This window comes from Gavia stellata, chromosome 5 (genome assembly GCF_030936135.1).
Source record: "Gavia stellata isolate bGavSte3 chromosome 5, bGavSte3.hap2, whole genome shotgun sequence".
NCBI lineage: Eukaryota > Metazoa > Chordata > Aves > Gaviiformes > Gaviidae > Gavia > Gavia stellata.
In genome coordinates, this window is record NC_082598.1 from 43,000,682 (window position 1) to 43,014,057 (window position 13,376).

General features: G+C 38.0%; 1 protein-coding gene across 5 annotated transcripts in view; it reads right to left on the minus strand.

The window, feature by feature from the left end:
* PALLD (palladin, cytoskeletal associated protein) overlaps nt 1–13,376 on the minus strand; it is a 218,242-nt gene that overhangs the window by 14,770 nt on the left and 190,096 nt on the right. For 4 of the 5 annotated variants that reach the window (XM_059818157.1, XM_059818158.1, XM_059818156.1 and 1 more), the window contains exons 12-16: nt 11,838–11,973; nt 9,333–9,434; nt 8,708–8,758; nt 6,967–7,188; nt 1,822–1,971 (exon numbers count right to left, since the gene is read on the minus strand). In XM_059818157.1, coding sequence (XP_059674140.1) covers nt 1,822–1,971; nt 6,967–7,188; nt 8,708–8,758; nt 9,333–9,434; nt 11,838–11,973 — 661 coding nt within the window. The remainder of the gene's footprint in view (nt 1–1,821; nt 1,972–6,966; nt 7,189–8,707; nt 8,759–9,332; nt 9,435–11,837; nt 11,974–13,376) is intronic. The other variant, XM_059818155.1, reaches the window with a different exon arrangement.

Genomic DNA, 13,376 nt, shown 5'->3' on the forward strand with positions numbered 1-13,376 from the left:
CAGTGCCCAAACGCAAAGGTGGTTTACTCACCAAGCTCTCTAAGACTTTGCATCACGCAGTAACACTACATAGGGAAACTCTGTACATGCATTAACACGACACTTACAGGAAGATGAACAGGATTCACTTCTCACCTTGAGCATGTATGTATTTATCATTTTTAAACCTGCTGTGACTTTCCACAATTTAAATGGTACCAAGTGTTGTAACACAATGGTCACCTATGTGTAAAAGCTCCCCACTTAAAGAATTCCCTTAGCCTTAAGCTATTTCATTATTATGTCTTTATTGCTGTTATTTGTATATGTAGAAATAATATTTAAACTAGCTAGATTTAAGCACCACGGTTTGTAGAATCTGGCCTAAAACTGCTATTTGTGGTTCATCTGTGTGTACAATCCCATACATTCTCAAGCACGCTGCAATATGAGCAGGATTGACAAAGAGCAAGGCAAAAATGGCAGTGTCATGCTAAGTAACCTAGCAACATTCATAACAGAGCACAACACTCCGTTTAGATTAAACTCTGTCTTAGTGATACAGTTTGTTATTTTACAGTGTGATTCTACTTGCAGGCCTGGTCTTGGCAAGATATTTGGTGCTACAGAAGAAAGTAATTCGTTACATCCCTGAAGTTGTGTTACTGCCTTGGTTTCTCACATGTGAATCTTTCCTCTCAATTTGCTGTGCTGAAGGAAAAGTGGATTGGAAAAGTGGATTGAAAAAGTTACTTCAATAGGATGTGTGAGCTGTAAGTTTAGCTATGTCCAACGCCCTAGTGGGTTTCTGTTGTATGCCTCAGCTCTTGTATTGGGTCTGCAAAGAACAAATAATATTACAAAACCAGTAACACTCCATGTTTTAGAAAAAAAATTAAGACTTTGAGATCAACACAGGAGACCTTCCCCCTACACAGTAAGTGCTAGAAATTCTTGCCTTACAGAATTGCAATCACTGCCTAATGTAAACATGTTGAGGTGTGATATACTCCCACTCATTTCAAACAGTTGGCTGCAGTCAGTGAGTATAGAATCATAGAATCGCTTAAGTTGGAAAAGACCTTTAAGATTATCAAGTCCAACCATAAACCTAACCCTATAAGTCCACCACTAAACCATGTTCCTAAGTGCCTCATCCACATGTCTTTTAAATACCTCTAGAACACAAGCCTTATGAGGAGCGGTTGAGAGAACAGGGATTGTTTAGCCTGGAGAAGAGGAGGCTCAGGGGAGACCACCTCGCTCTCTACAACTCCCTGAAAAGAGGTTGTGGAGAGGTGGTTGCTGGTCTCTTCTCCCAAGTGACAAGTGACAGAACAAGAGGAAATGGCCTCAAGTTGCATCAGTTTAGGCTGGATGTTAGGAAAAATTTCTTCACTGAAAGGGTTGTCAGACATTGGAACAGGCTGCCCAGGGAGGTGGTGGAGTCACGTGTCAACAGAAGAAAAATGAAATTGCAGGATTGGGTTACTTCTGCTGGTAAACTGGATTTTTTTCTCCCTTTATAGTATGTATGCTACCCATGCTCAGTTAGGATACTGAGATGTTATCAGCTGAAACAAATGGTGGAAGAGTGATTGAAAAACAACACCCCTCCCCTCTGAAACCTCAAACCATAGGAAAAAAAACTGCTGTTGAGTTCTTAATCTCTTGGAGATAGTAAGGTCCCACCCTACTGATGCAAGATGAAAACAGAAATCTAACTTACATACTTTATGGTGATTTCATCATTTAATTAAATCATGCATACATAAGATGAGATAGTTTTCTGAAGATTTATGTCCAGAAACATGTTTGCTCTGGAGCCAAACCTTCATTTACCTGTGGGTTAGCAGCCATAATAGTGTAATTCCCATCATCATCCAGGGTGGAGGCCGCAGTATGCAGCGAGCAAGTTCCATCAGGTTCTCTTTGAATTCGGTAGTGATCACTTCGTTTAGAAATTTGCTTCCCATCTTTAAACCAATAAATCTGCAGGAAAAAAACAAGGCACAGCCGATAAGAGGTGGGTGCTCATTGTCATAATTTCTCAATTAACAGCGCTAACGAACCTTAACTGCTGAAAACCTCTCTGATAAGCATTAAAAGAAAAGCGGTTTGATCAACTAGTGAAAGTGCAGAACCACACTCCATGAACAACTTTCACTAAAAGACATTACAGATTAGCAATCGTTCAAAGACGAAGACGGCAACATGAACATTTAGCGAAGAACTTTACAGGTGCATAAGGGCTGTACCTGTCCCAAGGAGAAAACAGCAGCTGAACATTTCAAGAACTGAAAATAAATGTCATTACAAAGAAAAGTTCTATGTCAGAGAAGATTACTAATTCTAAATTTTTGCTTCACTTAAAGCTGAAGAAGTTGCAGAAGGAACTTAAGAATGCTATTCCTCTCTTTTGAGAAAATAAAAACATAAACCAAGGTAATTAGAGAAATACTTAATTCAATGATGAATAAAATAGAAGTAATGATCTCACTGTTGAAACACCAGTTTTGTCTCATATCCATTACACTGACTGGACTGGACCAAAAAGCCAGAAGGGGATTCAGCTGCTCACACTGGCAATGAGCAGTTCAGTATGCGAACAGGCCAGCTCGGTATAATTGCATGACTGAAACCAGCAGTGTCACCCCGCTGTGACAGACATCTACAGAACTGGACAGCTTTACAAGGTAATAGGAAATACTTCAAAGCAATTCAGCACATAGATAGCCTTTAATAACTGTATGCCAACACCAGTATAGTTCCAAGTTGTACAGAACAGTTATATTATCTATCAAACAGAGGTCTTTTCCATTACTTTTGATACATAATTTTATTCTCTGGCTGACCCAGAATCTACTTTCAGTGAGCCAAAACAATGATGTATGCAGAATAGTATCTTACAGTAATCCATAAATTACACAAAAAACATGTATGTGTTTTTAATGCCTCAAATGTGAGGCAAAAAAAAAAAAAATCAAATATTTTGACCTAGCTTTGGGGGCTTTTTGCTATATTTTAAAAATAACATAAAACCCCAAACTGAAATCTGCTGGAATCAGAAGAAAAATGTGGTGTATGCAGGAAAACACACACAGGAATATGTGAAAAATTTTTATACTATGAAGGCTGTAGTCAGCTCCCCAAACCAGTATTTGAGTAGAAGATTATTTACTTGTCATTTCTGAAGCGTGTATTACTCCATAAGGTCAGTGGCATTCAGCATTTCTTGAGTCACTTGTGCAGATACCTACACAGTTTTTATGAGGTTAAAACTCATACAAAGTAGAACAAATGTATTTGTCCTGGTCGCATGACTGCTGGGACTATTTAGCATGAGGAAAACACACACATTTTCCTCAGTCTAATTCTTGAAGTGGGAATTTAGGTCTTACAATGAGGAAAGGGTGCCGGCTTTCCAGTAAAAATGAAGTGACAAAGCAAAGCACAATTCCTGATAGATTTTAATATGCCAGGTTCTTCATATGTGCCAACATTTCAAAGCTCTAAATTCATTCACTGGGGGAAAAAAGTTAAAGATATACTTTTAAATTTCACAAAAAGACAATGGAGAATGTTTTGAAGGGAATGAGTGGAAATTTCCTTTAAAAATTAATTACCATGTATGGTTTTTATATTAACAAGCATTATGTGTAACTAGAAATGATTTCATTTCCTCAATAGCTGGTTATACTTGTTTCCCATTTTGTCTGTCAGCAGCCTTGCAGAGACTCTGTGGTGTTAACAAAGGATTTAGTCATGTCTTCTCAACTGCTGACAGAGCACTTACTGGAGATGCAAAAGATATTTGATCATTTATATACACATGCTAATAGATGCTGGTAACAACATAGCTGCAAAAAATGAGTTTTAACTTGCATGCTTTACGTGTCTCATAACGTTGCTTGGAAATCTACTGCATTAAGTCGTAATTATTTAATAACAATGCACTTATCAGAAACATCAGGAGACATGCCAGGAATTATTACATGGAAATACATGCAAATATTAACTGAACCAGCTATCCAAACATCATGCATATGTTATCCCATACTCATTTCCACTAAGTTTAAAAGCATTGGCATCACTGTTTTTTACTTATGAGGAGTAAATTCTTAATATTACCTTTATCTGACATGGAGTTAACAAGTAAAACACTACCACTGCTGGAGACAATGGCCCTTGCAGTAAAGTATTTTCTTGCTAGGATACCTTTTAATAAATGTACCATTAAACTACGTAAGCACTGAATACTCCATCTGGATTGCTTTTATTTGTACCAGATTTTCAGAAACCAATGTGTAATGACTAGAAACACAATGGAATACACAGCACAAAAGGGTTTTTGATCTTGGGCAGCACATGCAATTTTAATCACTAAGAATTATATTCAGCCATGTGAAGAGCGAGCAGTACAAGCTTTATGCAACACTCATGTCTCAATTAACCTTTTGTATGGCATTGTCCTAATTCTGAAGAGAAATATCTCTTAAAAAGAAGTATTCCACAATCCCTCCTGTATCACCACAGGTTCTCATTTTAATGAGAAAATAGTTTTACATTACACTGAAGGTTATAACAAAAGTAGACTCAGATTTAAAAAGTCATATTTATGAAGACAGAATTTGCACATCAGTATTCAATTTACATGGCATGTTCAGGGGAAAAAATAATCAAGCCAATAACCCCGCTTAGAAAAATCCCTTGTAATGAATGCCAGATTTTAGAAACACTACAGTCCTTCCCAAAGCCGTTCCTTGGCAAAGCTGACAGAATACTTAGAAGGGAGGAGCTTCAAGTTAGTAAATTATTTCCAGCTTTTCATTTGCCAAAGTAAAGAATTTATTCAGAGGCAACACTTCCAGCTTCAACAAATGACAGCAGAAGGGCAGCCCTCAGCCATCGAGCATTTCAAAATTGCTATCCTGGCATGCTCCAGCAGATGAGGGGAAGATACATACAGCCTTTGACATTTGCAAAGCCCAGCTAACAAGTAGCCATCCAACAGGACTGAAATCGATTCCATCCCAAGCAACTTAACAAATCTCACAAAGCATCTGCAAATGAATGCAATAAAGGGTCACATTTCCAGGTGCAAGAGCAAATCACTTCTTAATGTGTGTGCTTTGATGCTGCAGAAAAACAGAACATCGTATCTGAATCAGAGTGCATTCACATCAGATATACTCCTTTATAATGCTCTGCTTTAGGGGAAGTACTAACAATGTGGTTTCTTGGCTGTGCAATCCCTAACACCAAAACAAGGACAGTGAGGGAAAGAAGACATCCTCTTTCATCTGTCTTAAATCAGATTACGATGACTGTAAAACTACACCTTAATTGAAAACTGTGAAAATTAGGGAATGGCTAAATTGACTATGGCTGACTTATAATAGGTGATCCAGCAACTTAGTCATAAGCCTCAGGCAAAAAGAATACCTCTCCAGCACGCTACACCTCTAACACCAATGAATACATTTGTCTTCCACCCTTATTCAGTACAACAGACTCTTCCGTATGGTCATCTCAGAAGTAATGCTGGACATCAAAGGTTTGGTTTCAGTCAGACTGGGCTAATCTCAGCGTGTCTTCAGTTTGAAGCAGGAGTGCTTTTTTGATATGACTATACTGGATCAGCCCCACTTACTTTGCAGTGGTTCACATCATGTTGTGGTCTTGGAACACGGAATTGGATTCCTTTCAGATGAAACTGAGCCAGAAAATGTGCTCCAAGAACACATCTAATGTGCTGCATCTGCTTCAGTCTGTGGGATGAGATTAGAGCTAGCCTGAAGTAAAACCTCCTGAAATGCATGCAGGGACAGATATCTCATCCCACAGATTTTGCTTCTTCTGGTCTGCACTACCTGCTAATGTAGACATAGCTCTAGTTCTCTATTTGTCCTCCTCTGCCACCTGACAAAGTCCATTTTTCTTTTTACAGTTTGTGCAGTATCATACAGCTGTATCATTTGACATGTAACGTCATTTGCATTTATCTCTGTTCACAATCCTAAATACCTGTAAAACTTAAACTAGATGAGAGATTTGGATGTGGCTGCTGCTGTGAAGATCTCTACGAGATAAGGCATCTTTGATCTTGTCTAAGAAGAAAAGAGCCCCTATCCACAAGAGGTCACTGTAAGAGCTGCAAGGACCTCACAGGGAAGGTACTGGCTTTGGCAAGGAAGTTGAAGAAGCTACTGCTGTTTGCCTGCTGCCTAATGAGTCAGTTGATTGCCAAGCAATTTTTGAAATAGCTAAACACAACCTACCAAAGGAAGGCTTTCTTCCAGACTACTGACATCACACAACTGGTACTTTTACACTTGCTAAAAGGAAATGCTTCCCAAGCCCAGCCCTCCCTCAGAAGCTCATCACTAAAACCTCACCATCGTGTCTCATCTTGTTGGGATATATAGGAGCTTATGGTATTTTATTATGCCTTTCTCTAACCTTCAATAAAATTTAGTCTTGTTAGGATGTGTAGATATAAACTCTGCAACACTGAAGAATGCAGAGATACCAGCATGAACCAGAAGCAACATACTTTTGCATTAGCATGTTTCTGTGCCTCAGCTAATTACCCACGTTAACCTGATGAGGCTGCTTTGGGACTACTGTGCCAGGTCACCTGGGGTTTTCTAGCATTGCACTGCATTCTGTGGTACAGATGTACCCTGAAGGTAACTCTGAAAATGACGAAGTATTACTTCTAGGTAAAATAATTGAGATGAAGTCTCAGGAGGGAATAGCTAAGAGTTGAAGCCTCATAGTAGGATTTTGGCTAGTATAAATCTAAGTAATTCCAGTGATGTCAAAACAGATTTGACAGTTTATACCAGCTAGGAGTCTTTCTTTTCAAGAGAGAAAGTCTGCTGTTCCTGTAAGATACAGTTCATAGGGTCCAGGGGCTGACTGTAAGGTACCAACACAGAACTCTTCAGAGCGTTTCTAGAAATGTTTACCTTCTTTTCTTACCTTTGGCTTTGGATTTCCTGCCACTCTGCATGTAAACGTAACTGGCATTCCCTCAAAGATTTTGTAATGCTTCAGCTTTATCTCAAAATATGGTGATGTACTGTTATCAATAGGTTCATCTCCATGTTGCACTTCATCATCCGATTCTTCCACAGGAGATCTCTCCAGCCTGTATTCAATTTCACTGATCAATCTTTGCTCAAAGCTGGAGACTTTATACTCCTGTCAAACAAGAAAGGTACATATTAGTGTCCAACTTCAACACATTGCTCAGCAAGATGTGTTCCTAATGTTTTTTTTTATTCTACTGATCTTTGACAATCCATTAAGGTTTTACGTATAAAAGGAAACTGTATCTTGTTGAAGAAAAACACTATAATCTGTGCCTCCAATAACTTCCTTATGAAACAATGAAGACATCTGGTATGAGGCAAAAATTGTATTTCATGTTTTCTTAAGGTCTAATTTATAAGGGGAAGGAAAGTCATTGGTTGCTTTCTTTCCATTTTTAAAAAAAGCCTATAAGAATAAAAGTATTCTGAAGCAGTTCATAAAGACAAAAGAAACACACTAATATTTCCTTGAGGGTACAGGCAGATTTAGGGTGGGTTTTCTTTCCAGATGGCCAGAAAACCATATGGTTCACATCTGCTGTTTGCATAGAACTGTACTGGAGGCTGCACCAGAAGGCTAAAATGATTTTTGTTTACAGTTGCCTGTAAAAATGAGAAAAAAAAAAAAGGAAAAAGATGAGAAATGGCAACACTGGCAGTCCACAATAGTTGCCTCCCTTTACTCCTGTTGCCGTGGTCCCTTTGTCTGGCCAAAAGTATCACTTCTTCCTTAAAAACTAACTTTGTCATGAGAGTATTCAAGATACAGAAAGAAGAGTGGAAAGTTTCATCCGGTGTAAAACACTACTGCTTGTTTAAATTTGCTATTCAGATAATAGGAAACGTTACTGTGACATACACAGTTACTTACTTTCTTGACCTGTTCACTCTATCTACTTTGCAGTAAAAAAGTCCTACTTTGAATCTTAGTGATAACAAAGATAATGCCAGAATGTAAGAAAGCTCAGAAGCAGGGGGAAAAAAAAAAAAAAATCTTTATTAGCCAATGCTCTTCTAAGTCAGCAGAAATTCAGGCACTCTTTCAAATTACCATTGACCATTGTCTCTGAATCTTATTTTATTTAAGATAGAACACACGTCTCATACGAACCCTCCTTTCACATGCCCATCCTCTATTATTGCCTCTGGTCAGGGAATGACATGTAGTCTTTCTACTGACTGGTTACAGAACTAATCATAACCCTCAATAACAGTAAAAAATGGAAGGAGAGAGAAATACCTTTGTAACTGCAGATATTTGTTTAATTTATTTGTTCCCTGAAAGTTTATCATAAAAGTAAACCACAAAGTACACGTGGTATATATAAAGAACAGCTGATTTGGATGCAAGGCAGTTAGAATCAGTGTACGTTAACATCATGGCAAAAAGATATCGGAGCACAACATTACTGTGGTTAAGCTGCCTGCACTCAGACAACTAGGCTTATAGAACAACTTTAATGCCTTGAAGGGACTGCAACCCAGATCTCCCCAGTTATTAATGCTAGGTGACCTCTTGTTAATAACCAAGAGCAGTAGAAGGGAAAGGGCAAAGACAACAGAGGAAAAAAAAATAATAAAAATTCCATGGACATAAAAGCAAGACAGAAAAAGGTGAAAACATTAACCTTTTGAATATCCACAGGACTCACTACAGAAGCACCAACAGAGCGAGCTTCCTGTAAGGGTAGAAAAAAAGATCAAGAGGCAGAAAGAAGACCAAGAGGCATCCATGACAGTTTCTCAGAGTTTTTATTAGGAGAACGTACTTTATGTGGTAACTTAAGCAAATGAATGAATGCTACACATTTCCAAATAGCAACCCTGGCACCTGAACAATGGAGAATGCGTACCCGGCCTTTCAAGCAGACTTTCTGTTGTGTTTTTGGTCTGCATCCAAAAAGTGCAGATTACACACATAAAGAGAAGATGGTTTCAAGATAGTAGATGTATTTTTGCCTTGAGAGACTTAAAGGTCAGGACAGAATAGGATAAACGGCAGAGTTTAAAGCAGAGAGCAGACATTTGAGAACTCTCAACCTTATTTAGTACGGAAAAACTGAGCAATAGGCATGCAATCCTCCAGTTTACTTCACTGATATATAACATATGACTTCTGTAATCAAAACCGTCCTATCTTGTGTATATTTATTGTCTTATGTAGGACTTTTTTTAAGACAATCACAGCCTGTAAAAAAGAAAAATTGAAAGAAATTTTTTATTTTCCTATGAAATTGTAGAGTTATGTGGCACCTGTATAGCAGGCTCCTCTTCTGGTTCCTGTATATTGAAGACAGTTGCAGCACTGTCTGCTCCCAGCAATCGACGAGCCATTTTCTCCTCGTACGTTAATCTCTGAACAAAAAATAAATGGGTGGGTTAAGGGGGATGGAAAAGAAGAAAGAAAAGTTTTCATTTCTCCTGAAGAACTACGAGGCAGTTAGACAGTAAGCAATGCTTTAAGTAATGTTAATAAAATAGAGCAGCAACATGTTTCTACAGAAATTTTCGACACAGTTTGTAATGCATTTTTTTTGCATTACAAGTGGCTCTTCTGGCTTAAGCAACCCTTGCCCTGACTCTGCCATTTGTTTCCATCCTCTTGCCAGGAACTTGGGTAGGAATGAGCAATAGGAACTGCTTAAATCAGCATGGCCATCAAAAAAGTGCATGTCAAATCATCCCAAATCTTACTGCTAGTTGTTCTGCTCAGTTTTTACATTAGAACCACACAGCAGAAAACTCTGCCAAAAATGCTAAGGAGATACTACTCTACTTGATTATTTTGTCAAAAATATGACAGCTTTATAGAAAAATATGTTCTTTAAGGTTTTTTATTTCTATTTCTTCTTACTCTTTAGGAAATTAAGGAGCAGCTTATAAAGGACAATTTACACTCTGAAGGTAAAGCAAGTTAAAAGAAAACCTTAAGTGTACAATTCAATTATTTCATTATTAATTTTCCTTCTACATTCAATAACACATTTTAGGCACTTAGGCACTTTCTTACAAATCAACATTGCAAAAAAATGCCAGTGAATGAAAGGCAAACTCATTACATGGTGAAATGCCTCATTTAAACAGAAAAATGAAAGCAGAATGGAAATTGTAAAACATTACATCTACTTAATGCTTCCATTTTAAAGAAAGCTCATTTAAATTACGTTTAAAAAGACGTCATATTGTAGCTAAACCAGCAGGCTGACACTCATGAAAACTAGGTACCAATCTTGGCTTTGTTACAAATGTCTAAATAAGTCATGAACTTTTCTCACTTCAATTTCTTCTGTGATCACTCCAAGTGCCCACAGCCATGATTACACAAACAGAATCACCCAAGACAGGAATCTGCAAGGCGAAAGCCTCAAGGCAAGCGCAAAACCAGAGTTTACTTGGTTCAAGCTCCCACATCATCTGATCACAGGTTGTTTTTTTTGTGGTTTTTTTTTTTTCCTTGGGCCATGTGGGCTTTCTCAGGACATTCCATTCATTTGTCCAAGCCAAACATCTCTCTCACTTTCCAAAATAGGCATTGACAGTCATATTCAGCCCACCTCCTTTGAAAAAACCAGGCACTTACTTACACACTATGAGAATGATTCTGCTTAACTGTTGCAGAAAACTGCCGAACCCTATGCAGCCAATGGAGTAAGGCAAGTACAGCATCACTAGGCACTCAGAACATTTTCCCTACTTCACTCCATTGACCATACTAAGAACCAGAATCCAGCAGCTTGAGTAGATAGTCTGAGTCAATAGGCTGTCCTGAACTACAACACCATAGTCCGCATCTCGGACACAGTAGCAAACACAGCAAACTTCTGAGCATGGTCCTGAGAAACCTAAAGCACAATACCTTCCAGTGACATGAAGGTATCCCAAGGCATTCAGATGCTTTTGAAAACATTTCATTGACAAAACAGGGTGGGCAGTCTACATTTTTAAAATTAGTTTCCTCTTAAAAGAGATTCCTGCTTCAAAGACATTTAAAACAATGCCTTAATAACTGTAATCAAGTCTTAGGAGAGTTGCTTATCAACTCTGAGCAGGAAGAATTTGGTATTTTATCTTTTATGCATATCTCAAAATGCACAAAAATTAATGGAGAACTTTGCAGCTGTGCATTTTGGTTGTTTGATATACCTGCCCATTTTACCTCATTTCTTGACTCCTCAAGCAGATTGTTAATTCTTCTTAAATTCTGTAAGTTAGTACTATAGGCTGTTTTTTATTCTATTGGTCAAAAAAATCCCACAACTGCAGGATCTAATGATGCCTGATTCCTAATGCATTGTTTCTCATGATGAACTGCCTTGTTCCCCTCTGATGTCCACTTACCACGTACTCTTTCATCCTTGCTGTCCAACAGCTGGGCAAAAGCCAGAATGAGCCTGGACTGATCAAGAGCTATGCATATGCTTACTGGCAAGCCACCCAGAGTTAAAAGCAAATGGCCTCTGAGGCTGAAAAAGCCCTGGAGGTAGAGACTGTGCAGGCTTCTTATGTCAATTCATCATCTTTGAGACCTCCATTGCTTTGTTAAGTCCAAGTAAAGCTGTCCAACAGGAGAAGGAATGATAGGCCAAAAAAACCCCATTCCTTATGTAAATGGTACGAAATTGCTTTGGAAAAGCAATTAAAAATACAAAATACACAAAATAGAAAAATAATCTACAACAATCATTTTATATGCAGCATATCTGAGAAACTACCCGTGATGCCCACTCCCGTTCCCCGGGGTATTTTATGTTTTTATACCGGTTGCCCATTGTTCAAAAGGTCTTCCTTGAAGCGAAGTTTTCTTTCCAGATCCTGAATTACAGCATCTTTTGACCCTTGAATCTCTTCATCTGATGCTATCCTAGCAGTTCTGCCTGTTTTCTTGGGAAATCCGCTGCAAAACAGTACAGGAAAATTCATGAGCTTTCCTGAAATCATTGGTATTTAGGAAATTTTCTGGAATCACTGCTATTATCGAAGAAAATGACATCGTGTCTTTGAAATTAGAGGTCTGGCATCTTACTTACTATGCTGACCCTTCTAACTCACATCACTGATTAAATGGTTAGTCTAAGGACAAAGTTGAAACTATGCTTTACTTGTGCATCAGATAAAATAGGGCTCAGGATTCTGTAGTGGTGGCTGTAAACACCATACACTCAAAGAGGAAACTGATGAGCAATGGCAATAAAGCAAAGTGACAGGAAACATGAAAGAGAAAGCATGACTATATAAAAGTGGGGATGGAAGATAAACTAAGTTCCTATGAAGTACCAGATGGATAAAGATCAGAAAGATGTAAGACAAGGCAGTTAATTATTAATTTCCTATATTATTTATTAACTAATTCCTTGTTACAGTTTTTCGATACACAATACCCAATTTCATGTTTATTCTTCGTATCTCTGAGAACACATACCCAGAAGGCAACACGTAAATGTTGTTTCTGAAAGAAGAGCCATTCACAGAGTCTAGGTTACACTGGCAAAAAGAAAAATCATCCCTGTAAAGCAGTTTTCAGCAGCAGGGTTTCACAGTAGAATAGCAACCATTTAGCAGTTTGCATTCCCAGGGCTAAGCTATTCCTCATGCCAGTCTACAAGTTAAGACTGCACTTTCAGGATGTCTCGCTCCCATTTTCTGGAATGGCACAGGAAATTTTTTTCCCAGTCTGCACTAATATTTAACACTTTTTAGTAATGTTTTGATAGCTCTATTGCTGGAAATGCCCAACAATGGTGGTTTCTACTGGAGATCAGCTGTTCTTACACAGCTGTGAAGTATCAGTATTTGAAACTTGTAGCACACCCCATTTCTCCAGTGAAGTCACACATTACTGTTTAAAACACCGATAATGATTCAATATTAGTTTTGAGGTGGTTTTTTTTAGCTTCATTGACTAAATAGGGCTCAGCCCATTACATGGGAATGACTTGTGCAAAATATGGAATCGAATCAGGTAAATTGCCAAACTCACAGATAATACAGATGAAAAAACCCACAAGGGGTAAAATTCATTCCAATACTCAACTTAATAATTTAATTACCAGCACCAAAATGTTAAACAAGAATCATATGGAGATAACGAATTTTGTTGGATATTGTTTGGTACTACATTTCTATAATATGGTTAGAGAAAATTCATTCTTCAGCAAGTGTTTTCAATGGTAATTTTTAGCATTTGTTGAAATGAAACAATACACAAACGCTGTCAAAAGCCAAAAAGGAATTAAGTGAATAGATGGAGAATACAATAATTGGAAACATTTCTGTCTAAATTCCTAAAACATTTCATAT